Source organism: Pelodiscus sinensis, unplaced genomic scaffold (assembly GCF_049634645.1).
Source record: "Pelodiscus sinensis isolate JC-2024 unplaced genomic scaffold, ASM4963464v1 ctg58, whole genome shotgun sequence".
Lineage (NCBI taxonomy): Eukaryota > Metazoa > Chordata > Testudines > Trionychidae > Pelodiscus > Pelodiscus sinensis.
The window spans coordinates 232,483-257,452 of record NW_027465922.1 but is presented as its reverse complement, the minus strand read 5'-3'; the positions used below and the strand labels follow the sequence as shown (position 1 = coordinate 257,452).

General features: G+C 59.5%; 1 protein-coding gene across 1 annotated transcript in view; it reads right to left on the bottom strand.

Annotated features, from left to right (window-relative positions):
- Positions 1 to 4,207: 4,207 nt before the first annotated feature.
- Positions 4,208 to 24,970, bottom strand: part of LOC102459906 (C-type lectin-like) — a 48,043-nt gene continuing 27,280 nt past the window's right edge. Inside the window, exons 2-7 of the mRNA XM_075916739.1 lie at positions 24,576 to 24,698; positions 19,689 to 19,768; positions 11,760 to 11,854; positions 8,652 to 8,792; positions 8,215 to 8,326; positions 4,208 to 4,487 (exon numbers count right to left, since the gene is read on the bottom strand). Coding sequence (XP_075772854.1) covers positions 4,372 to 4,487; positions 8,215 to 8,326; positions 8,652 to 8,792; positions 11,760 to 11,854; positions 19,689 to 19,755 — 531 coding nt within the window. The 5' untranslated portion in view covers positions 19,756 to 19,768; positions 24,576 to 24,698 and the 3' untranslated portion in view covers positions 4,208 to 4,371. The remainder of the gene's footprint in view (positions 4,488 to 8,214; positions 8,327 to 8,651; positions 8,793 to 11,759; positions 11,855 to 19,688; positions 19,769 to 24,575; positions 24,699 to 24,970) is intronic.

Sequence of the window (24,970 nt, the reverse complement as noted above, 5' to 3'; positions counted from 1 at the left end):
GGCTAAGAGGCCTCAGTGCCCCCTTTGAGATGGGGGGGATCCCAGCCCCCTCCCCAGTTCCTTCTTCCCTCCTTTCCAGCCAGGAACTAACTCCCTCTCCTCCAGCCCTGCCCCCAGCCAGGGCAGCATCCACCTTCCTTTGTTCCTCTCCATGGGGGTCAGCTGGCCAAACCAGTTGGGATACCCTCTTTGCATAGTGACTCATCGCTTGTCTGCTCCATGGTGCTACAGACAGCAGCCAGAGAGTTAGCAGGTTCCCCCCCAATATGTCACAAAAGGGATCTAGGGGTTATAGTGGACCACAAGCTAAATATGAGTCAGCAGTGTGATGCTGTTGCAAAAAAAGCAAACATGATTCTGGGATGCAATAACAGGAGTGTTGTGAGCAAGACACGAGAAGTCATTCTTCTGCTCTGCGCTGGTTAGGCCTCAGTAGGAGTATTGTGTCCAGTTCTGGGCACCACATTTCAAGAAAGATGTGGAGAAATTGGAGAGGGTCCAGAGAAGAGCAACAAGAATGATGAAAGGTCTAGAGAACATGAGCTATGAGGAAGGCTGAAAGAACTGCGTTTTGTTTAGTTTAGAAAAGAGCAGATTGAGGGGGGACATGAGAGCCATTTTCAGGTATCTAAAAGGGTGTCATAAGGAGGAGGGAGAAAACTTGTTCATCTTGGCCTCTGAGGATAGAACAAGAAGCAATGGGCTTAAACTGCAGCAAGGGAGGTTTAGGTTGGACATTAGGAAAAAGTTCCTAACTGTCCGGGTATATCTACACTACCAGCCTAGTTCGAACTAGGTTGGTTAATGTAGGCAACCGGAGTTGCAAATGAAGCCCAGGATTAGAATTTCCCGGGCTTCATTTGCATGTTGCCGGGCGCCGCCATTTTTAAATGTCCGCTAGTTCGGACTCCGTGCCTGCGGCTACACGTGGCACGGACTAGGTAGTTCGGATTAGGCTTCCTATTCCACGAGGAGTAACGGTAGTTTGGAATAGGAAGCCTAGTCCGAACTACCTAGTCTGTGCCGCATGTAGCCGTGGGCACGGAGTCCGAACTAGCGGACATTTAAAAATGGCGGCGCCCGGCAATATGCAAACGAAGCCCGGGAAATTCAAATCCCGGGCTTCATTTGCAAGTTCGGTTGCCTACATTAACCACCCTAGTTCGAACTAGGCTGGTAGTGTAGACAGACCCTCAGGGTGGTCAAACACTGGAATAAATTGCCCAGGGAGGTTGTGGAATCCCCGTCTCTGGAGATATTGAAGAGCAGGTTAGATAAATGTCTATCAGGGATGGTCTAGACAGTATTTGGTCCTGCCATGAGGGCAGGGGACTGGACTCGATGCCTCTCGAGGTCCCTTCCAGTCCTAGTGCTCTATGGTTCTATGGGCTGGAAGTAGCCCAGGTTCTAAGCAATTTGCCCTGATTTGAGCTTCTCAGCGGTGTCCCGACCACCTGTCGTATTACAGCAGCGTAATCAGCAGGATCCTGAGGGCTCCTCCGTCTTTGTCGTCGGTCCTGCTCTTGACTCCAGAAGCACCTTAGAATCACAGAACCCAGGGCTGGAAGAGCCCTCAGGAGCCACCGAGTTCAGCCCCCTGCCCAAAGCAGGACCAACCCGACTCAATCAGCCCAGCCAGGGCTCTGTCAAGCCGGGACTTAAACACCTCTAGGGATGGAGACTCCACCCCTCTCTAGGGAACCCAGCCCAGCGCTTCCCACCCGCCTAGGGAAAGAGTTTTTCCTACTATCCAACCTGGACCTCTCCCACCACAACTTGAGCCCATTGCTCCTTGTTCTGCATCTGTCACCACTGAGAACAGCCTCTCTCCTTCCTCTTTGGAACCCCCCTTCAGGAAGTTGAAGGCTGCTCTCAAATCCCCCCTCACTCTTCTCTTCTGCAGACTAAATAAGCCCAAATCCCTCAGCCTCTCCTCGTAGGTCATGTGCTCCAGCCCCCTCAGCATTTTGGTCGCCCTCCGCTGGACCCTCTCCACTGCGTCCGCATCCTTTCTGTAGTGGGGGGCCCAGAGCTGGACACAACACTCCAGATGTGGCCTCACCAGAGCCGAATAAAGGGGAATAATGACACCTCTGGATCTGCTGGCAACGCTCCTCCTAATGCACCTAATATGCCATTAGCCTTCTTGGCTATAAGAGCACCCTATTGACTCATCTCCAGCTTCTCATCCACTGTAACCCCCAGGTCCTTTTCTGCTGAACTGCTGCTTAGCCAGTCGGTCCCCAGCCTGTACCAATGCTTGGGATTCTTCCGTCCCAAGGGCAGGACTCTGCACTCGTCCTTGTTGAACCTCATCAGATTTCATTTGGCCCAACCCTCTACTGTGTCCAGGTCACTGTGCTAAGGACAGAGCCCTGGCTGGATTCGTTGACCCATCCTGACCCAGGACGTGCTCCAGGGACCTCTAAGCCGGCAGCCTGTCCCGTCTCTGCTAGGAGCCGGCACCAGGCCCTTGGCACTGATTGATGCAGGGAATGGGCTTTCTTTAACAGGCGCACGCTCAGCCGTTTGCATTTGTAAAACCTTTCACGGTTGGCTCGCAAGGAGGGGCCCAGCGAGCTGGTTTGGGTGAGGTCCAGGGGTAAATCACCCTCGGACCATGGCTGGGCCTGTGGGACCGGGGCAGCCTGAGGGAGTCGGTGGGACAGAAGCTGACTCCATTTCCAGGGGTGAGACCAGCCGGGGGCGGGGACGAGGAGGCGGCTGCCTCCGTGGTCTGTCCGTGTGTGGCAGCCGCAGCAGCCTGAGGGGGGAGAGGATCTTCCCAGTCTGCCCGCGGGAGGGGCCGCAGCCTGGGATGGCCAGGGATGGCGCCGTTGTCCCAGAGCTGGGTCTGGACACAGCGGGAGCCCAGACGGGGAGCGGCCCTGAGCCTGTCTGCTGGGGAGGAGCAGGATGCCCGGACGCGGTTCAGCCAGTTGGTCTCGTGGCAGGAGCCCAGAGGGCAGGTGGGGGGGGGGGGGGCTGGTGTTTTGCCTGTGGCTGGGGCGTGGCTGGGAGGGGGTGACGTGGCTGAGGGCGCAGGGGGATCCCCAGCCCAGGCACAGGGGAGCAGGAGGGGGCTGGTGTTTTGCCTGTGGCTGGGGCGTGGCTGGGAGGGGGTGACGTGGCTGAGGGCACAGGGGGATCCCCAGCCCGGGCACAGGGGAGCAGGAGGGGGCCGGTGTTTTGCCTGTGGCTGGGGAGTGGCTGGGAGAGAACTGGCCCAGATCTGCCCTCCCGGCGCTGCCCCAGACCCCTGCTCTATTCCACCCGGCTCAGGGGGGCCTGGGCACGGAGCCCTGCCACAGGCCCTGGCATCCCGCGGGGGGCGGGAGGGTTCGGATCCCGCCTGCTCACCGGCCTTTGGGAGCCGCCTTTCGCTCTCTGTGGTGCCCTCCCCGCCACGTCCCGTCGCTCTCTGGGCAGTTCCTCCCCCCGCCCCATGGCTATGGGGAAGGGCGGGCGAGACCTCGCTGGGGTGGTGCAGGCGGGGGGCCCCTCCTCCCCTCCAGGGGGGCAGGCCGAGAGCTTCCCAGCAGGGCAGGCAGCACTGGGGGCGGGAGCCTGGGGGCTGGGAGATTTGCTGGGGCCTTCGCTGTGGGACTGGCGGCATCTCGGGGCCAGTCGCACAATTTCGGTGGCTGTTGGGCGCCACCTGCTGTGTGCAGAGGGACCCCGGGGCCGGTCCGGGCTGCAGCCGAACTCCAAGGGCCTCGGGCCACCAACCGGGGACCCCTGGGGCTGCAGCTGGGACGAGACAGCAGCAGGAGACCCCCCTTCTCGGAGGCTGGGCCGGGCAGCAGACAAGGGGACGTGCTGAGGGGTCTGCGGGGGGAGGACACCCCGTAGGCTGGGGGAAGGGAAGGGAAGTTCCCCGGGTCACACCACCGCCTCCGGCAGGGCTGGGCAAGGAGCCAGGAGCCGGGCTCAGTCGTTTCCGGTGTGTGTCCCTGCCCGGCGGGGGAGTGTGTGCGGGGGCGCAGGCGGCACATCCCCTCCAGGGCAGTGCCAAAGATGGGGGGCAGCGCCCAGGCTGGGCTCAGGGGGTGGGCGCCACACGCCGGGCCGCAGGAGGACGGGTGCCCCAGGGCGTTACTGGGGGCCTGGCCTTGTTCCTGGGTCATTCCCGTCCCTCCCCCCAGGGCGGGTCCCAGGGGGCTGCCGTGGCAGAGGGAGGCCCGAGAGAGAGGGACACGCTCAGAGCTGGATGCTCAGGGGACGTTTATTTCCCGGCGCGGGGGTTGTGGAGCCGAGCGGGGGGGCGACGGGAGGGAAGGGGCAGGGCGGGGCTGGAGGGAGGCAGCGTCACACAGCGATGTGCTGCAGCAGGGACCTTGCAGCCAGGGGCGCCGGAGGGACACAGGTCATTCACTGCCCGGGCGTTGTGGTGCCCTCACACATGGCGAGCTTCTTCCCACGGGATTTTTGCTTACAGACGAACGGGAATTTCCGGTCGCAGGGATAATCGTGCCATTTGTGAGATCCTGGAGAGGCAAACAGCAGTGAGCTGGGGAGAAGGGACAGGCTGGGTGTCACGTGACCGAATTGGAGGGAAGCAGCTGGATCATGGCTGCACCCATAGGTGGGGGTGCTGGCCCCAACAATGGTATAAAAGGGGGCCATGTGGGGTATTGAATGGGAGCTTGTTGTTTGCTGATCCTGTGTACGCTATTCATGTGAGTGTATAATGTCTGTGTGTGTAGGTAGGAATCTGTAATCTGTGAAAGATGAATATTTCCCTGCATGTGGTTGAGCATTGGGCAGGGCCGGGCCTATGGACATGCTAATTAGCGAGGCCCTGTGGGACAATGGCACTCAATGGGCCAAGGACACACCTAAAGCATGAGGGAAGACACCTAAGAGCTGCCAGAGAGAGGCTGAGGGCCAGGTGACCGGCTGCAGTCAAGAAGAGGCCGGGAAGGAGGTATAAAGAGGCCATGTGAGGGACTCCACTTTGTCTTGAGCTCAGCACTTCATCCCAGAGGCAGCAGTGCAGGGATCGAAGAGCCCGGAAGACCTGAGAACCCATCCTGATCGTAGGATGTGCAATAAGAACTTTTAAACCAGCAGCTGTAACATCTCTGCTAGAGCCTGCATCGAGGACTGGGAGATTCGGTGCATGTAACGTTCTGTACTTTAATAACCTCACTCTCAGGCTTTTCTTTCTTGTGATAATAAACCTTTAGATGTTAGATGCCAAAGGATTGGCCCAGCGTGATTTGTGGGTAAGGTCCAGAGGGCAAATTGACCAGGGATCTGTGGCTGGTTTCTTGGAACCTGACAGAACTTGTTCGGGGTAGGTGGGATTGGGTGCTAGGACCCCCCACCGGTGGATGAGGCCCGGGGCCATCTGGGGCACGGATCTTGCTGGGGCGTCGAAGGGGTTTTGCTCATGAGGCTTCAGGCAGGCTGCTGGAGCGCTCTGTGGGACTGGTTTGTGGCCTGTTTGGAGAGGTCGCCAGTCTGGGGCTGTAAGGAGCCCCGGATTTGAGAAATTTGCCCTGAGCGGACACCCTCAGCTGTGCCCAGACACGGCCCGGTCTGTTACACTGGGCTATTCCTGCCATACGCAGCCCTTCCCCTCCCGCCAGCCCCAGAGCAGGGGGAATAGTGCCAGAGGGAGGACCGTGCTCTGTGCACACTGGCTCCTGGACAGGGACACAGACTTGCCCATGGGGAAGCCAGGCCCCAGCGGGCAGGACGTGGAGGGCGCCAGGCTGGGGAAGCCACTCAGCATCCCTGAGCAGTGCCCCCGTCCCGGGGCAGGTCTCTTGCTGGCCCCTGCCCTGTGGCTGGGCTGGGGTAGGAGCAGGAGCACCCGGGCCAGGGGTCTCCCCATCCCACGTAGCCTCCCCCTCTTTGCAGGGTGGGGCTGCCCCCTCTGGGTGCTCAGGCTCCATCCCGCCCCCACCCCTCCCGACCTTGGGGCCGGGCCCAGGGGCTGGGAGCCTTTCCCAGGGCACAGAACAGGGAGGAAAGGGGCTGCTTATGGCTAAGCCACTGGCCAAGCGGATGTGTCCCTGCCCAGGAGCCAGTGTTCCCAGCCTGCTGTGCGCAGAGCACGGTCCTCCCTCGGGCACCGTTCTCCCTGCTCTGGGGCTGGCCGTGCCCTGCCCCACTGCCTGCAGTAGGATTCCTGCCCAGGTGGTCAGAGAGCAGGGGAAGGGTGGCCCTGGGACGGGGTGGGCTCAGCCCCTCAGCAGCACCCCAGGTCACGTTACTGGATTTTAAGGGGAGCAGTCAGATCACTGCTGCACACCTGGGGGGGGGGGTTGCCCCAATAGTGGTACAAAGGGGGCCATGCGAGGTGTCAAATGAAAGTTTATCTTATACTGATTCTACATGTGCTATTCGTGTGATTGTGGAAGGCCTGTGTGTGACGTTAGAAGCATGGACTTTGTGTGGATACTGAATGTTTCTCCGTGTGCGGTTGAGCAATGGGCGAAGCAGCTCAGCCCATGGACATGCTAATGAGCAAGTCTCAGTGGAACAATAGACCTCTGTAGGGCAAGGACACCCCTCAAGAATGGGGGCTGATACCTGGGAGCTACCAGCAGGGAACACAGGGATAGGCCGCTGGCCAGGTGACCTGCTGCAGCCAAGAAGAGACCAGGAAGGAGGGATAAAGATGCCATGTGGCATCCTGCATTTTGTGCTCATCTCAGCTCTTCATCCCAGATGAAGGATTGCAGAGATCAATAATCTAGAAAGACCTGTGGACCCATCCTGACGTGGGATGTTCACCAAGGACTTTTAAGCCAGCAGCTGTAACATCTCTGCTAGAGCCTGCGTCGAGAACTGGGAGATTCGATGCATGTAACGTACTATCCTTTAGCAACCTCACTCTCAGGCTTTTCTTTCTTTTAGTAATAAACCTTTAGTTGTTAGATGCTAAAGGATTGGCCCAGCGTGATTTGTGGGTAAGATCCAGAGGGTAAATTGACCAGGGATCTGTGGCTGGTTTCTTGGAACCAGACAGGACTTGTTCGGGGTAGGTGGGATTGGGTGCTAAGACCCCCCCACCTGTGTATGAGGCTTCAGGCAGGCAGCTGAAGCGCTCTGTGGGACTGGTTTGTGGCCTGTGTGGAGAGGTCACCAGCCTGGGGGCTGTAAGGAGCCCCGGATTTGAGCAATTCGCCCTGAGCGGACGCCCTCAGCTGTGCCCAGACTCAGCCCAGTCAGTCAAACCCCAGGCCGCAGGGAGCTCCATGGGGCGCATGGGCCGTTCTCAGCGCCCTGCTCCCTGGGGGGCGGGTTCTGCTGCTGTTTGACTCTGTCCCCGTCCAGTCCCGGTAGCCCCAGCTGGGCCCACCTGCCGGCACCTGGCCTGATGGACAGAGCCTGTCCCTGAACCCTGTGCCAAGACACACACGTACCAGGGGCAGAGTTAAGGTTACACCAGGCTCCTGGCAGGACCAGGCGTGACCCAGGGATGAATGGAATTGGTGGGAGACCCCGTCCCTACCCCCGAGCCCCCAACAGACCTAGCGCCAATGAGCGGGGGCAGGGGATTCGCTGTGACTCTGGCCCCTCTCCTGTTCTCACCGCTCTGCAAACGGGCCCCTCCTCACCCCCAGCTCTGCCTGGTCCCCGTCGCTGTCCGGCCGTTTCCCTGCCCTGCCGGCTCCGTGAGCAGCCCGGCACTTCCCCCAGCGCCGCCGGCTCCGCTCCCTGGCGGCAGCGTTTGCTGGGGGTCCCCTGTGGGTGCCAGGCCCTGGGAACAGCCGGCGCCGACGTGTGGGCGACTCCGCGGCAGGGAGCTCTGGCCCCGAAATCCCTGCGTGCCCCCGTGTGCCCAGCGCAGCCTGTGCGGCCCCTAGTGCCCTGGGCAAGAGGGGCTCAGAGCCAGCACCCTGGGCCAGCGCAGCAGAGTCCCCCGTGCGACCGTGTGTGTGCACATGTGTCCGTATATTTGTACGAGTGTGTATATATGTGTGTGTGTGTATGTGGGTGTGTGTGTGTCTGCACATACATGTGTGTGTGTGCATGTGTCTCCTGCCTGTCACAGGAATAGATGTGAACAGGCCCAGGGGAGCTGGGGAGCAGCAGTGTCACTGGGTCAGACCAACGCCCCCCGCCCCCCAACTGCCCTGGGGCAGGGGAGACAGAGCCGGGGTCAGCCCTTGCAGCGGCTGGGGCAGCCGGCTCCGTGTCTGAGGGCCTGTGGGCAGGGCCCTGGTGGGGTGGGAGGTGGAGGAGCTGGCAGCTCACCTGGTACTTGGAGCACCACGCAATGCTCGTTTGCACTTGGCGGGTCAGGCTGCCCACTGTCCCAGGCGTTGAACTTGGCCGGGGACTGATCCGTCCATTTCCAAAAGCGATTCTGCAAGGACAAAGGGGCCGTAGGCCTCGTCTACACGTCTCATCACCCCTCGGAGGTGGGGGGCTCTCGGCCTGGGCTGAACCGTCGGAGCCCAACAGGCCTGGGCCGAGTGTCACCGTGGATGTCAGTCAGAGCGGGCTGGGCCCTGCGCCGGGTGTTGGGCACTGACCTGGGACTGACGTCACAGGCGGCTGCAGCCTCTTTCCACCCCGTCCCACCTGAGATCCTGCTCTCGTGGAACCCCCCCCCAAACCGCCCCCCACTGAGCAGGGAACAGAGCCAGGGGAGGGAGGGGCCGCAGGCGGAGCGGGCGCCGGGCACTCACATTCCTCGAGTCCGAGAGTCCGACCCAGACGGGGTCAGGCTTTTTCTTGTTCTGCTTCACATAGGTGCCCAGAATGTCGTTTTCTCCGTCGTTGTGAATGGAGGCGAGATGGGTCCCCCGCCCGTGCTGCTGACACTCTCTCTGGGAGGAGAAGAGTCAAAGCCAGTTACCCCATTTCTGCCCCCAGGGAGCAGCAGGGGCGAGTCCAGCGCAGGCCGGGGGCCCGGCCCCCCCCAGGCAGCAGCTTAACCAACACAGAGCGGGACCTGGCAGCGAGAGGCAAACAGGGACCCTCCGACGAGTGGACTGAATCCGAGAGAGGAGACTCGGAAGGAGCAGGAGCTGCGCCCAGTGAAGTCCCAAGTACACCCGGCATCACAACGGGAGCGGGAGGCTCCGCTAGCCCAAGACTGAACGAGGAACGACACCTTTTCTTCCATGGCAGGAGGCAGGAAGCCGGCCACACGACCAGCGGCCGCTCCCCGCTGGGGGGTCAGCCCTCCGGCCGATACGGCCATTGCGGAGACACCGATGAGTTCTTTGCCTCGCTCCCACGGCTGGGCTACCGGGAGATCCCCAGCCCTGAGCCGCTCTGCGTCGCTGACGGATCTGGGCACCCCGGGGGCCCAGAGGAGGTTTTGGGAACCAGCCCCCAGGGCCAGAGGGGACTCTCCCACGAGCTCTGCGGGAGCGTCCCTGTGACTTGGCAGAGCGACCGACTGGCGTTTGTCACCTGCCACTGAAATCGCGTCTGCAGCTCGCTGCTGGAGGACGGGGCACGGCGCCCCTGTTTGGAGAGCTCCCCGGCCCTTCCGGTGCCAGGAGCCACTCGCCGGCGCTGGGACGAGGCGGGAAGCACAGGAGAGAGCAGAAAGCTCACACGTGTGGATGAATCCAATTAGCTGGGGAGGAGTCAACGTGGCTTTTGCAACGGGAAATCCTGCCTCACCGAGCTCCTGGGGCAACCGGCCTGAGGCCCAGGGGGATCCAGGGGCTCTGGTGGGTTTGGACTTTCACAAAGACTTGGACAAGGTCCCTCACCAAGGACTCTTGAGCAAAATGAGCCCCCATGGGACGAGAGGGAAGGTGATAACTGGGGAACGGCAGGAGAGCCAGGGTGGGAGAAGCGGTCGGTTTCTGAGTGGAGAGAGAAGAGAGGTGCGCTCCGGGGTCTGTGCGGGACCAGGCCTGGCCGGCACGGTCCTAGCTGACCTAGGGAAGGGCAGAGGCCGAGCGCTGGGAAGTCGGCAGGGGACACTCTCAGCGACACGGGTGAGTTGTTTGGCTGGGCGGTGAAGAGCTGGTTTTGGAGCAGCGCCAGCCGGCTGTGCAGACGCTCTGCAATGACGGGGGCATCGGAGGCCTTTCTAGTGGGATTAAACTGTTTGGATTTCGGTTGCTCTGCACGATGCCCTGGCAGATCCCACTCACTGGCGTGCGAATCCCCCTCCTGCCTTGTTATGTGGTACGGAAAAGGAGACTTTGGACTTCCTGTCCTGCTCCGTGTGAGACAGAGGGTGAGGGGGGGTGCGGGGAGGGGCTGGCGAAGGGATCACGGGTGCGGGTCCTGCGGGCCTTGCAGGAGAAGGACGTGAAGGAACGGGGCAGCCCGGGGCCCACCACAGACCTGGACATGCGAGAAAGGGGCCCAGAGGAGAAGCAACACGCGAGATCTGGAGCCGCTGTACAAACACTCCGCGCCCGGCGGGGACGAAGGCTCCAGACATCGCCTCGGGCCATTCTGCAACAAGGGGGCATTGGACGCATGAGCGTTACCCCACAGCCGCTCAGGGGAGGTTCAGCAACCGCAGGCTGTGAACAGTCACAAGAGGAGCTCACACAACTAGAACCAAAGTGAGATGAAAATCCAGGTGGCTAAAGGCAGAGTGACCCCCACTGGGAACCGGAATCCCAGCTGCGCCCCTAACCAATGGGGTCGACACGACCTCTTCTCGCTCCAGAGATGGCGGCGGCGCTCTGGGCAGGTTTTGAACACACCCACTCAGGGTGCAATGGCAGCTGAATGGGAGCTGGGGATCAGTGAGAAGAGGAGAGAGAAATAGACAGAAAGTATCATATTGGCTCTGTACAAACCCACGACACGCCCACCTCTTGGACTGTCCAGAAGGGGTCGCCCCGTCTCCAGAGAGATCTATGAGCACTAGAAAAGACTCAGAGAAGGGCACCAAAATGACTCAGAATCTGGCCTGGCTTCTGCATGAGGAGAGATTCACAAGACTTGGACCTATAGAAAGAGACGACTAAGGGGGTAGGAGAGAGTAGTGAAAGTGAATGAGGACGTGCTATTTCCTCCTTCTCAGAACACAAGAACTAGCTTCACCCACTGAAATTACTAGGTAGCAGGTTTTAAACAACCAAAAGGAAGTATTTCTTCACACAACTTGCAGGCAACCAGTGGAACTCCACGCCACAGGATGTTAGGAAGGTTAAGATTCTAACAGAGACCAAAAATAGAGAAGTAGATAAGTTCCTGGAGCCATCAGTGGCTATTAGCCACGATGGGCAGGAATGGTGTCCTCAGCATCTGTCTGTCAAAACTTGGGAATGGGCGACATCACTCGATAATTGACCTGGTCTGTTCATTCCCTCGGGGACACCTGGCCTTGGGCACTGCCGGCAGACAGGACACAGGCTGGATGGGCCTTTGCTCTGAGCACCGTGACCGCTCTGATGTTCTTATGTACAAGGGTCCCCCTCGTAATGACAGACCCTGCGCAGCGACTCCCCGAGCCCCGGCAGCCGGTACGGGGGGGGGGGGGCAGCGGAGACCTGAGGCAGCAGCTCTGGCACACGGAGCTGGGGCAGGAGGCTCTGGAGCCGGGCGCTGAGGGAGACGTGAGCCCCCCCGGCCCAGCCGTCCCTGGTGTCCCCACCCCGCACAGCCCACCCCGCGCCCCACCCCTCCCCCGCCCAGCACCCTTCCTCCTATACTCAGCCCACCCCTCCCCCGCCCAGCATTCTTCCTCCTATACTCAGCCCACCCCTCCCCCGCTCAGCATTCTTCCTCTGATACTTAGCCCGCCCCTCCCCCACCCAGCGCCCCTCCCCCACCCAGCGCCCGGAGCCCCACTGCCCCCAGCCTCTCACCTCGGCCTCCTCCCAGGTTCTCTCTTGGGTGAAGAGGCCGTAGCATTCGCCGTGGTAGCTCATCCATCCCCGGGGACAGCACGTGCCTTGCAGCCCTGCAGAGAGAGGGGCCGGGAGGAGGCCCAGTGGTTAGCGCCGAGGTCGGGGGCGCGGGTGTTTCTCCCCCATGGACACTGGCACCGGGAGCATTTGGGGCTTGGCCGGCTGGGGATGCTCTGTCACATGCTCCCTGGGGCTGCGGGAGAAGCCGGGTCTGCCCAGACCCCACGGTCGCAGAGTGGAGCCCTGGGCCCCGCAGGGCCGGGTCTCTGGTTTGAACGGGGAGTGGGCGCCGTTCCCCCTGGCTCCCCGTGGGAAGCCAGGAACCAGGTGTGACGTAGTGCGGGTACCTTGCTGGTGGCCGGGCGGCGGGCGGTGGGTGACCCCCGCTGGCGGCTGTTTGCAGCATGTCCCAGCTGGGCAGGGGATGAGTCCCTAGGCAAGGGGCGCCCAACCTGTCTGACCAGTTGTCTCCCATGGGGAGAGACAAAGGAAGGTGGATGCCGCCCCTGGCTGGGGGCAGGGCTGGAAGAGGGTTTTAGTTTCTGTCTGGCAGCATGGAAGAGACAGCCTAGGGAAGGGGCTGGGGTTTAGGGGCCCAGGCTCCCCCATCTCAAGGGGGGCTGAGCCATCCTAGACCTGCCCTGGAACCAGATTCCATCTGTGCTGGGCTGTACCCTGGAGAAGCAATAAACTCCCCCTGTTCTACTGGCTGGCGGAGTCTGTCCGTGCCATTACGGGGGTGCAGGAGGCAGGAGACCCCGACGTACCACCACACTAGGGCCCTGTGGGGTGGCTCATAGCACTCCCCTGCCCTGGCCCCGGAGGACGTGGCTGGTGGGTGAAGCTGCCGCTTGGGGAGCCGCCCCATCCGTAGGATGCAGTTCGGTCTGGCGCCCTGGAGCCCGCACTGCTGGGGACCCTGCGGCAGCCACCGTCACTGCCCTCTGAGCGGAGGGACTCGGGGGATTACCTGGGGGCTTGGCTCAGCAGCAGGGGGGTCCCCCCTCCCCCCAGCACCACAGGGACCAGGCAGCTGGATCCAATCTGTCCTGCCGCCCTCTCCCAGCTCACTGCATTCGGCTACTCCATGGTGCTGGGGGGCAGATGGCCCCGCCCCAGGGCGCCCTGCTCCCCACTTCCCCACCCCCCCGCTGAGAAGCAGGGCCCAGCTGGCCGCAGGGTGGTGAGGCAGGGAGGAGCAGGCTGCTGGGCCACCCAGTGACCCCAGTGAGTGAGGGATGGGGGATCCCTGCTGGGCCCCAGTAATACCCTGGGCCATGTTGCTCAGAGGAGGGGGGAGGAAGGGGTAGATGGGGCTAGGCTTGGAGCAGGGGTGCAGTGGGGAGGCGTGGGGCCTCCAGCGCATGGGTCACTGGGGAGGGCTGCTCTAGGCCCCAGCCCCCCTTCAGGACTGCACTGTGCCACCCCTACTCCACCCCAGGTCCTGCGCCCTCCCCACAGTCTCCCGCTTCCCTCCCCCCCCCCCGTTCACCCCTTTCAGCCAATCCCCTCAACCAAAATGTTGCAAATGACATTTAACACCTGCCCCCCCGCCTCCCATCTTCCCCCCCGCCCATCCCGCTTCTACAGGTTTCTTCCAAAGTCAATGGAGCGTGTTTCCAGGGCACACGTGATGGGGACAACTGGACACACAGAAGGTACCTAATTAAAGGCGCTAATTTTGGGACTAGACAATGTCAGTCACAGGGGTTGCTCTACTCCAAATCTGGCAGAGGTTACAAAAAGTGGAAACTTGGACAAATGACCAGGGAGGGGTTTAAAGGTCTAGCTCGAGAATGCCGGGGGGTTATCAGGAAGGCGAAAGCGCAAATGGAATGGCGACTGGCTAAGGATGTAAAGGATAACAAGAAAGGTTTCTACAGGCATGTTAACAAGAAGAAGGTGATCAGAGAGGGTGTGCAGCCCCTAATGGATGAAGGAGGTAACCTTGTGACAGATGATGTGGGGAAAGCTGAAGTACTCAATGCTTTCTTTGCCTCTGTATTCACGGACAAGGTCGGCTCCTGGACTTCTGCGCTAAGTGACACAAGATGGGCTGAAGAGGGACAGCCCGTGGTGGGTAAAGAACAGGTCAGGCACTATTTAGAAAAGTTAAACGTACACAAATCCATGGGTCTGGACTTAATGCATCTGAGGGTACTGAGGGAGTTGGCAAATGTCATTGAGGAGCCTTTGGCCATTATCTTTGAAAAGTTGTGGAGATCGGGAGAAATCCTGGATGATTGGAAAAAGGCAAATGTAGTGCCCATCTTTAAAAAAGGGAAGAAGGACGATCCAGGGAACTATAGGCCGGTCAGTCTTACCTCGGTTCCTGGAAAAATCATGGAAGGGATCCCTAAGGAATCCATTTTGAGACACTTGGATGAGAGGAAAGTGATTAGGAATAGTCAGCATGGATTCACAAAGGGCAAGTCGTGCCTGACCAATCTGACTAGCTTCTATGATGAGGTAACTGGCTCTGTGGACATGGGGAAGTCAGTGGATGTGATATACCTTGACTTTAGCAAGGCTTTTGATACGGTCTCCAACAATATTCTTGCCAGCAAGTTAAGGGAATGTGGATTGGATAAATGGACGGTAAGATGGATAGAAAGATGGCTAGAAGGCCGGGCCCAGCGGGTAGAGATCCACAGCTTGAAGTCAGGATGGCGGTCGGTTTCTAGTGGAGTGCCCCAAGGATTGATTCTGGGGCCGGTTTTGTTCAATATCTTTATTAATGACCTGGATGAGGGATGGATTGCACCCTCAGCAAGTTTGCAGATGACACTAAGCTGGGGGGAGAGGTAGATACGCTTAAGGGCAGAGATAGGGTCCAGAGTGACTTAGACAAATTGGAGGATTGGGCCAAATGAAATCTGCTGAGGTTCAACAAGGACAAGTGCAGAGTCCTGCCCTTGGGAAGGAAGAATCCCAAGCATTGGTACAGGCTGGGGACTGAATGGCTAAGTAGTAGTTCTGTAGAAAAGGACCTGGGGGTTACAGTGGATGAGAAGCTGGAGATGAGTCAACAGTGTGCCCTTGTAGCCAAGAAGGCTAATGGCATATTAGGGGGCATTAGGAGGAGCGTTGCCAGCAGATCCAGAGGTGTTATTATTCCCCTTTATTCGGCTCTGGTGAGGCCACATCTGGAGTGTTGTGTCCAGTTCTGGGCCCCCCACTACAGAAAGGATGTGGATGCAGTGGAGAGGGTCCAGTGGAGGGCAACCAAAATGCTGAGGGGGCTGGAGCACATGACCTGTGAGGAGAGGCTGAGGGATTTCGGCTTATTTAGTCTGCAGAAGAGAAGAGTGAGGGGGGATTTGCAGCCTTCAACTTCCTGAAGGGAGGTTCCAAAGAGGCTGGCGAGAGGCTGTTCTCAGTAGTGACAGATGCAGAACAAGGAGCAATGGTCTCAAGTTGCAGTGGGGAAGGTCCAGGTTGGATATCAGGAAAAACTATTTCCCTAGGAGGGTGGGGAAGCACTGGGATGGGTTCCCTAGGAAGGGGGTGGAATCTCCATCCCTAGAGGTGTTTAAGTCTTGGCTTGACAAAGCCCTGGCTGGGATGATTTAGTTGGGATTGGTCCTGCCTAGGGCAGGGGGTTCGACTTGAGGACTCCTGAGGTCTCTGTGACCTAGTGGGGGTATTGAGCTGCTTTCTATGCTGGCTCTGTGGTAACCCCACTGGCTGCTGCCGGTACCACAGCCCAGAAGGACAGGGATGGGTCATTATGCAAAGAGGCCCTCTCAACCTGTCCGACCAGCTACCCCCCATGGAGAGGAACAAAGGAAGGTGGATGCCGCCCGGGCTGGGGGGCAGAGCTGGAAGAGAGTTGGTTAGTTTCTGTCTGGGAGCATGGAGGAAGCAGCCTCAGCAACAGGCTGGGGGGTTTAGAAGCCGGACCCCCCCATATCAAGGGGGGCTGAGGCATCCTAGGCCTGCCCTGTAGCCTGGTGACATCTGTGCTGTATCCTGGAGAGGCAATAAACTCCCTCTATTCTACTGGCTGGTGGAGTCTGTTCGTGCCCTTTCGGGGTGCAGGAGACAGGGGACCCCCAACGCGCCGTCACACTGGTGTCAGGGGTGGGATGCACTGCACCCCGTGGATGGAGCTTCCAGCAGCGAGCAACAAGGCGCAGTAGAAGCAAGAGCCCTGGAGCCAGGCGTGCTGGAGACAGAGCAAAGCGGTTCCTGGGAATCGTGGGGCGCTGCAGCACTAGACTGGTGAGTCTGCACCGAGGGGCCCAGCGGGCAGATGGCCTACGCCCGACTCTTGAAGGCAGAGCTGGTGGGGCTGTGCAGAGAGAGGGGCTTGCCTGTGCGGAAAGCAGCCAAGGCCCAGCTGATTGCCCAGTTGAAAGAGAATGACCAGCCACAGGGCCAGGATCTTGTCCCCAGGGGAAGCAGCCAGACCCCTCCTGAGAGCGAGTCAGGCTCAGAGAGGAGGCAGAGCACTGGAGCCTGCCGGAAATATGGGACAGCTTCCCTCGGGAGGCCTGCAAGCCATAGGCCATCTAGGGCAGGAGTCAGCCCAGCAGAGCTGCGGCGGCTGGAGATCCAGCTGCGGATAAAGGAATTGGAAGTAGAGGACCGAGAGAAGGACCGCCAAGATCGAGAAAGGGACCGCCAGAACCGAGAGAAGGAGCGCCAAGATCAAGAGAAGGAGCACCAAGATCGAGAGAGGGACCGCCAAGATCGAGAGAGGGACCGCCAGGACCGAGAGAGGCAGCGACAGCATGAGCTGGCCATGGCAGAGCGGAGAACCAGCGGGGCACCGGCTGCGCCAAGTGCGGATGGGCCCCAGGGTCCCGGGGCTGCCAAGCGCTTGGAGAGGCTTGTGGTGGCCCAATTGAAGGATGTGGGCGACATAGTCGGGTTCCTCAGATCCTTTGAGAGGGCCTGTGGACTGCAACGGGTCCCCCCAGCTGACTGGCTGCAGGAGCTCGTCCCCGCACTGAGCCAGGAGGCGGCCGGAGTGCTCAGTCAGCTGGAGGACCTACAGCCAGGGGATTACAACCGAGTCAAGGAGGCCCTGCTGCACAAGTTCGGGCTGACCCCCGAGATGTACAGGAAGAAGTTCCGGGGGTACAGAAAGGGCCACGGGAGACCTATGTGGACCTGGCCTCCCGCCTGGCGCAATACGGCCGCAAGTGGGTGTCTGGAGTCGGAGCCCAGACTGCAAAGAAGCCGCTCAAGCTGGTCATGATGGAGCAGTTCTATGAAGCGTGCCCACCCAAACTGAGGCTGTGGCTCAAGGACCGAAGACCAGAGACTCCCCAGGAGGCCGGGAGACTGGCAGATGAGTTCACAGAGAGCCAGTCCGGGTGTGAACGGGAGTCCCGGAGAGAAAGGGAACCGCGCAGAGACCGGATCTCGGCTGAGCGACGGAGGGAGTCAACTACGAGGCGAGCCCAAGGAACAGGTCGTCTGTGCCCCAGAGAACCAGCCAGGGCCTGGACAGAGACAGCCCAAAGCCTAACTTGCCATCACTGTGGGCAAAAAGGCCACAAGAGGGCTCAGCGCACCAGGTCCCAGGACCGGGGACTTTCCAGGGTTAACTGGCTGAGGCGGGAGGAAGGGCAGGCTGCCCCAGAGGCAGGGGCTGGCAGGGAAACCTCAGCTCAGAGAGAGGGGAAGGAGGCTCAGTGCACCTCCCCTGGGAGGTCTGATTCTCAGGAGGCGGATTTCTCCGTGTACCGGGTGGGGGCAGGACGGCCCCTGCGGAGCGAGTGCCTCATACCCCTGGAGGTGGATGGTAGGAAGGTGACGGGCTTCTGGGACACGGGGGCGGAGGTGACTCTGGCCTGATCCGACATAGTGGCCCCAGAGCGGATACTACCCCACACGCAGCTGACCCTGAAGGGCATAGACGGGTCCCCGTTTAAGGTGCCTGTAGCCAGGGTGCATCTGAAATGGGGGGCCAAGGAAGGTGTCAAGGAAGTGGGGGTGCACCCGCACTTGCCCACCGAGGTGCTGATGGGGAATGACCTAGAGGAGTGGCCCCATGAATCCCAGCGGGCTCTAGTCACTACCTGGAGCCAGAGCCAATGAGGGGCTGGCAACCTGGATCTAGGGGAGGCCTCCCGACAGGGTCCTCGAGGAACCATCACGGTGGACACGGGGTCCAGCCAGGCTGGGACTCCGGACCTAGGCAGAGGTGGGGAACAGGTCCCGATCCCTGCCTCAGCGACTGAATTCCAGGCTGAGGTGCAGGCAGACCCCTCCTTGCAGAGGCTGAGGGACCAGGCTGGCCTCCGTGCAGCTCAGCCCCGGGGGAGAGATGGCCAGGAGAGATTCCGGTGGGAGCAGGGATTCCTGTTCCGGGAATGGCTTCCCCCCAGGAAGGTGAGGGCATGGGGGGTCCAGTGGCAGCTGGTCGTCCCCCAAAAGCATCGCCTCAAGCTGCTGTATTTGGCCCACGACGTCCCCGTTGGGGGCCACCGGGGGGTCCGGAGCACCCAGCTGAGGCTGCTCCAACACTTCTACTGGCCGGGGATATTTGCGAGGGTGCAGTGGTACTGCCGGTCCTGCGACTCCTGCCAGAGGGGCGGGAAGGCCCAAGACAGGAGGAAAATGGCTTGGGGGGTCTCTACCCCATATAGAGGAGCCTCTGGGCTCGCTGAGAGAGTTATGGGAGGGGAAGCTCCCCCTGGATGGAGCATCGGGGGTGGAAGCCGCCCTGGCTGTCCAGAGAAGGCTCGCTGGGCTCATGGCCCCAGCCCGAGAGACCCTGGCCAGAGATCAAAGCCAGCGGAAGGGTGGGTGTGACCCCCGAGGACAGGCCTGTGCCAGTCGCCCTGGAGCGGGGCGGCGAGTGGACAGAGGGAAGTCAATTCATGTGGGGCCTCGCCACGGCCGGCCTGAGTCAAGGGGAGCACCCATGTCCCCGGGGCGGGTTCCCACGCAGAGGACCCGAACTTCCCTAGGTCACGAGCGGAGTGACCCTGCTCAGTTCGCTCTCGGAGGGGGGAGAACTGTGACGTAGTGGGGGTACCTGGCTGGTTTCTATGCTTCTGGCTCTGGAGTAACCCCACTGGCTGCTGCCGGTACCACAGCCCAGAAGGACAGGGAGTGAGACATTATGCAAAGAGGGTCTCTCAACTGGTCTGGCCAGCTACCCCCCATGGAGAGAGACAAAGGAAGGTGGATGCTGCCCTGGCTGGGGGGCAGGGCTGGAGGAGAGTGAGTTAGTGTCTGTCTGGGATCATGGAGGAAGCAGCCTCAGCAACAGGCTGGGGGGTTTAGAAGCCGAGACCCCTGCCCCATCTCAAGGGGGGCTGAGGCATCCTAGGCCTGCCCTGGAAACTGGTGACATCTGTGCTGTGCTGTATACTAGAGAAGCAATAAACTCCCTCTGTTGTACCTGCTGGTGGAGTCTGTCCGTGCCATTTCGGGGGTGCAGGAGGCGGGGGACCCCAACGCGCCATCACAGTCTCTTCCATCTCTACGGTTCTATGGTTCTATGATTCTGTGAGCAGGCTCTCCCACTCGGCTGTGGGCCTCGGGCAGAGGGATCCTGCCGGCCTGAGCTTCTCCCCGTCCTGGGGCTGGGGGTGGGTGGGATGGGGACACCGAGGTCCAAGGGGCAGAGCTGGGGGCTATGGGGTCGAGCAGAGGGGAAATGGGGAGCAGGGGCCCAGGGCTGGGAGGAAGGAGCTGGGGGGCTGTAGGGGGACGGAAGGGGAAAGCGGTGCCCAGGAGGTGGAGCACAAAGGGAGCCCCCCCAATCCCCAGGAGTCGACCTTGGGGGGTATTTCAGCCTCCTCCTCTCCCCCCCCCCCCAGTGAGAGGCCGTGGGGCTGGGTCCTCCAGGCAGGGACCCCAGCAGCAGGAGACGAGCCGTGGCTCTAGCAGCCCCGAGGGAAATGGAGCCACGTCCCAACTCACCTGCCAGCGCGGGGCTGCAGACCAGGCAGCCGAGGAGGCAGAGCGTGACGAAGGCGACTGGCCCCATCTTCTCGCTGCCCCTGGGGAGCAAACACACAGGGGAGATGGGCCAGGAGAGCCCGAGACACCCCCAGGGCCAACCCTCCCCCCTCCCATGGGTCAGTTCATGGGGGGGGGTCAGAGGTGGGGCTGTTCGCTGAGGGCCTGGCCAGTCTGTAAGGGCCTGAGGAATCCTGCCCCGCACGCACCGCTTGGGGCCCATCTCCCTTGGTGCATGGGGCCCTTCTGCTCCCCCTCACTGCGCCGAGCCTCGGGGCCCTGTGCCCCACAGCACTTGCTTGGCATCAACCGCAAACCTGATAAGCACCCTCACCGAGCCCTTGTCTAGATCGGTGATGAGGATATTGAACAGAGCCGGTCCCAAACCGATCCCTGCAGAACCCCACCTGTGGTGCCCTTCCAGCGTCTGTCAGAACGGGTTCCAGCCTGTTACTCACCCCGTAATAGCAACCCCGTCTAGGCGGTCTTGATAAGAAGGCCACGTGGGACTGGAGCTAATGCTTTAATAAAATCTAGGTTTACTGCATCTACCACTTCCCCCTTATCCACAAGTCCGGATATCTTAGCTAAGAAAGCTACCGGATTGGTTAGACGTGATTTGTTCTTTACAAATTGATGTTGACGTTTACTTATCACCTTATTATCTTCCAGATTAATTCCTTAATTATGTGGTCTATTATCGTTCGTAGCACAGAAATGTATCTGTCTCGTCAGTAGTTTCCTGCGTTGTTCTTATTTCCCTTTTTATAGATGGGCCCTAGATTTGCCCTTTTCCAGTCTTCTGGGATCTCTCCCGACTTCCATGACTTTGCAAAGATGATTGCTAAGGACTCAGACACCTCCTCTACCAGCTCCCAGAGTATTCTGGGATGCATTTCATCGGGCCCTGGGGACCTGAAGGCATCGATCATTTCTAAGTCATTTTTCACTTGTTCTTTTCCTATTTTAACATCAGAACCAACCTCCTTTTCTCCAGCATTCACTATTGTAGGTGTCTAACCACCCCCAGCCTTCTTGGTGAAAACCCAAACGAAGACGTCGTTAAGCACCTCTGCCATTTCTATATTTTCTGACTGTTTCTCCTTCTTCACTGAGCAATGGGCCGACCCTGTCCTTGGTCTCCTCGTATTTCTCATGTATTTGCAGAATGTTTTCTTCTTGCCCTTTGTGTCTCTAGCTTGTCTTGGCTCGTTTGGTGCCTTCCCCTTTCCAGTCTGGCCCCCAAATGCCTTTGTTATTGGTTTATATTCACCCCTTGCACTTTAACCTAGTTTCCACTTTTTATACGACTCCTTTTTGATTTTTGGCTCACTAAAGATCTCCGGATAAAGCCAGGGCGGTCCCTTGCCAAACCTGCTATTGTAACCCACATGCTCAGTGTGGGTCGCTGGCCCATGCAGTGGCACCTAGACCACAGCAACAGATAAGAACAAGAGACCTCGCCGGCCAGGGCTGGGAGCCAGCCGGCTTTTAGCTCAGAGGGCAGAGGCTCCTACACTCAGCTCCAGAAGCCCCAGGGTCACTGTCTTTGCTGTGCGGGGGGATAGTTTTTTCTTGGGACCTGAAGAATGTTCCTTAGAAAAACTGCCCCTCGTCTTCCACTGCTGATCCTCCCACTCCTGCTTCCCGTGAGAACGTACCTACCGGCTCCTGCTGTTTGCTGACGTCTGCCTTCCTGAAACCCATCATCTCTGTTTTCCTGTTCTCCCTGCTGCCCTTCTTCCTTAGGGTCTGTCTACACTACAAAGTTAATTCGAACTAACAGCCATCAGTTCGAATTAACTTTGACCGGCGCTACAAAGGCAAACCGCTAGTTCAAACTTAATTCCAACTAGGTAAACCTCATTCCACGAGGACTAAGCCTAGTTCGAATTAACTAGTTCGAATTAAGGGCTGTGTAGCCACTTCATTCGAACTAGTGGGAGGCTAGCCCTCCCCAGCTTGCCCTGGTGGCCACTCTGGGCACCACCAGGGAAACTCTTCTGCCCCCCTCCCGGCCCAGGAGCCATTAAAGGGGCACGGTCTGGCTACGGTGTCGGTGTCAGGTGCAAGCCTGCCAGCACCCAGCCAGCAGACCCTGCACCGGGCAAGGCAAGAGCCAGACACCCGATGCCCCCCAGCCCTCCACCTCTTCCCGGGACCAGGCTGGCGGCTCCCAGGAGCCTGCCCGGGGCCGCAAGAGGCGGGCACCTTCCTGGTCCAGGGTGGAGATCATGGACCTCATCGAGGTTTGGGGGGAGGCCTCCAAGGTCCACCACCTCCACACTAGGCACAGGAAAGTGGCCGTCTAGGGCAGGAGAGCTGCCAGCCTGGCCACCCAGGAGCAGGTTTGCATGAAAATCAAGGTGGTCCACTGAGACCCCCGACCCTGAGCCCTGAGCTTAGAATGGCCGTCCTGGGTCAGACCAAAGGTCCATCTAGCCCAGTAGCCTGTCTGCCGACAGCAGCCAACACTAGGTACCCCGGAGGGGATGGACCGAAGACAATGACCAAGCCATTTGTCTCGTGCCATCCATCTCCAGCCTTCCACAAACATAGGCCAGGGACACCATTTCTACCCCCTGGCTAATATCACTCCATGGACCCAACCTCCATGAATTTATCTCACTTCTCTTTAAACTCTGTTAGGATATGTCTACACTACCCCGCTATTTCGAACTAGCAGGGTAATGTAGGCATACCGCAATTGCAAATGAAGCCCGGGAAATTCAAATCCTGGGCTTCATTTGCAATTGTGGTATGCCTACATTACCCTCCTATTTCGAAATAGGAGGGTAGTGTAGACATACCCTTATAGTTCTAGCCTTCACAGCCTCCTGCAGCAAGGAGTTCCACAGGTTGACTATTTGCTTTGTGAAGAAGAACTTTCTGTTATTAGTTTGAAGCCTACTACCCATTCCTTTCCTTTGGTGTCCTCTAGTCCTTCTATTATGGGAACTAATGAAGAACTTTTCTTTATGTACCCTCTCCACACCACTCATGCTTTTAGAGACCTCTATCCTGTCCCCCCTCAGTCTCCTCTTTTCTAAGCTGAAAAGTCCCAGTCTCTTTAGCCTCTCTTCATATGGGACCTGTTCCAAACCCCTCATCATTTTAGTTGCCCTTTTCTGAACACTTTCCAAGGCCAAAATATCTTTTCTGAGGTGAGGAGATCACATCTGTCCACAGTACTGAAGATATGGCTACCATAGTTTGATACTTCCCCTCCTCCTTCTTCCCCTGGCTTCCCACTCCCCTCTCTCTTCCCCTCTCCCACCTCCTTTTCCCAGTCTCCCTGAGTTTTGTTCAATAAAGAGAATTTCTATTTTTGAACACGTGTCCTTTATTTTGTACATCAGGAAGGGGGTGAAAGGAGGTGAGGGAGGAATGGGGTACTAGCCCCCGATGGGGAGGACTGGGGTGGCTCTGTGGGCTCCTTGGGGTGGAAGCTTTCCTGCAGGGTCTCCTGGATCCTGCAGCCCCCCGATTGACACCCCCCTGGATGGCAGCCTGCGGCAAGTGTAGCCGGGCTGATGGCCGAGTGCTGTGATGTGCCGAGGGTGGGCACTCAGGGCACTCCAAGCCAGGACTGCTTTGCTGTCCCTCATCGAGTTAGACAAGCGAGCAGGGAACCCTGAGAACTGTCTGTCCGGGGTGGGGGTCGGGACCCTCTAAGCACAGCCCTCGGCTAGCCTGAGACAGCAGCTCCACACGCTAAGTCCTAACCTGATGCCCTGCTGGCACTGCTTCCGGCCAGCCTTAACCTCGGTTCAGGGTCCGCTCAGTGTGGACATGCTAGTTCAAATTAGTTTTTAGGTCTGGATGCACTAGTTCGAATTAGCTTAGTTTGAATTAACGAATTCCAATTAAGTTAGTTCGAATTAGTGCTGTAGTGTAGACAGACCCTGAGTCATTTCCACCTTGTTCTGTTACTATTTTAACTTCTGAACCTGCCCCTTTGCCACTGGCATTCACCGCTGTAGGCTTCTGCCACCCCCAACCTACGCGGAGGAAAGGGGTCGTTAAGCACCTCTGCTCGTTAGTATTTTCTGTGATTGGCCACGGACCAGCCCATCTTTGCTCTCCCTCTTGCTTCTAGTAAAGCTGCAGAATGTTTTCTTGTTGCCCTTTGTGTCTCTAGCTCGTTTGCGCTCGTTTTGTGCCTTCAGCTCTCTAATCCGGCCCTGCACACGCCTGTTATTTATGTGTATCCCTCCCTTGCACTCCGACCTCCTTTCCACTTTTTATACGACTTTCGTCAGTTTGGGCTCCTTGAAGATCTCCTGGGTAAGTCACGTTTTGCTGTCCTTGGTGCGCGGGGGGGCAGTTTGCTGTAGTGTAGACATACCCTTATCGTACAGGATGACTGGCCCACACCGGCCCTTTCAGGCTGACACCCAGCCCTGGGGGCGGCTGAGCCTGCAGCTGAGGCAGACACAGCCAATTCGGCCCGGCAGGGGCTGGGTAAATAGGGGCTCCTGGAGGGAAGGGGAAGAGACTTCCTCTTGCCCCGGCTGGAGTGTCAGCGGCAGGAGCCGCCCTCTGCCCCAGATCCCGGACTGGAGAGCGGGCTTCCTGCTGGGAACCTGGAGCCCCTCGAGTTCTCAGCCAGCTCCTGGCCCAGGAACCCCTGAGCCCAGCCAGGGCCTTCCCCGCCCGCAGGGGGTGAGCCCCAGGGGAACGGCCCGCTCCAGGGCCCGAGTCTGGGGAGCCGACCCCCTGGGCTTGGGGCAAAGGGATAGATAGTGTAGACAGCCGTGTGCTGGGATCCCCGTCCCACCCCAGGGACTGGCTGCCCCCAAGGGCTCGGCAAGGAGGAAAGAAGGGACCAGCGGGGCAGGGACTCACCTGTCCGTCTGTCTGTCCGTGTGTCCGTCCGTCCGTCTGTCTGGGTGGCCGGTCCGGAGCGCTGGGGGCTGGTGTCCAGCTGGTGCAGGGTCCCAGGTATTTATAGCCCTGCAGGGGGCGGGGCTGGGGAAGGGGGAGGAGCATGAATGTGGAAATGGGACCACACAGCTGAGAGATGGCAATCTGCCCCTCCCCCGCTCAGCTTCCTGCTGCCCTGCAGTGGCTGTGGGGGGAGGAGGGAGCGTTATTGCTGCTGAGTCCCAGCCTGGCATTGGGCTGCGCACTGGGGCAGGTGGTGGGGTGGGTGCTGGGCCAGGTGCTGGGACAGGCAGGTGGGTGCAGAGCTGGGCGCTGGGGCAGGCAGGCGGGGGCAGGGCTGGGCACTGGGACAGACA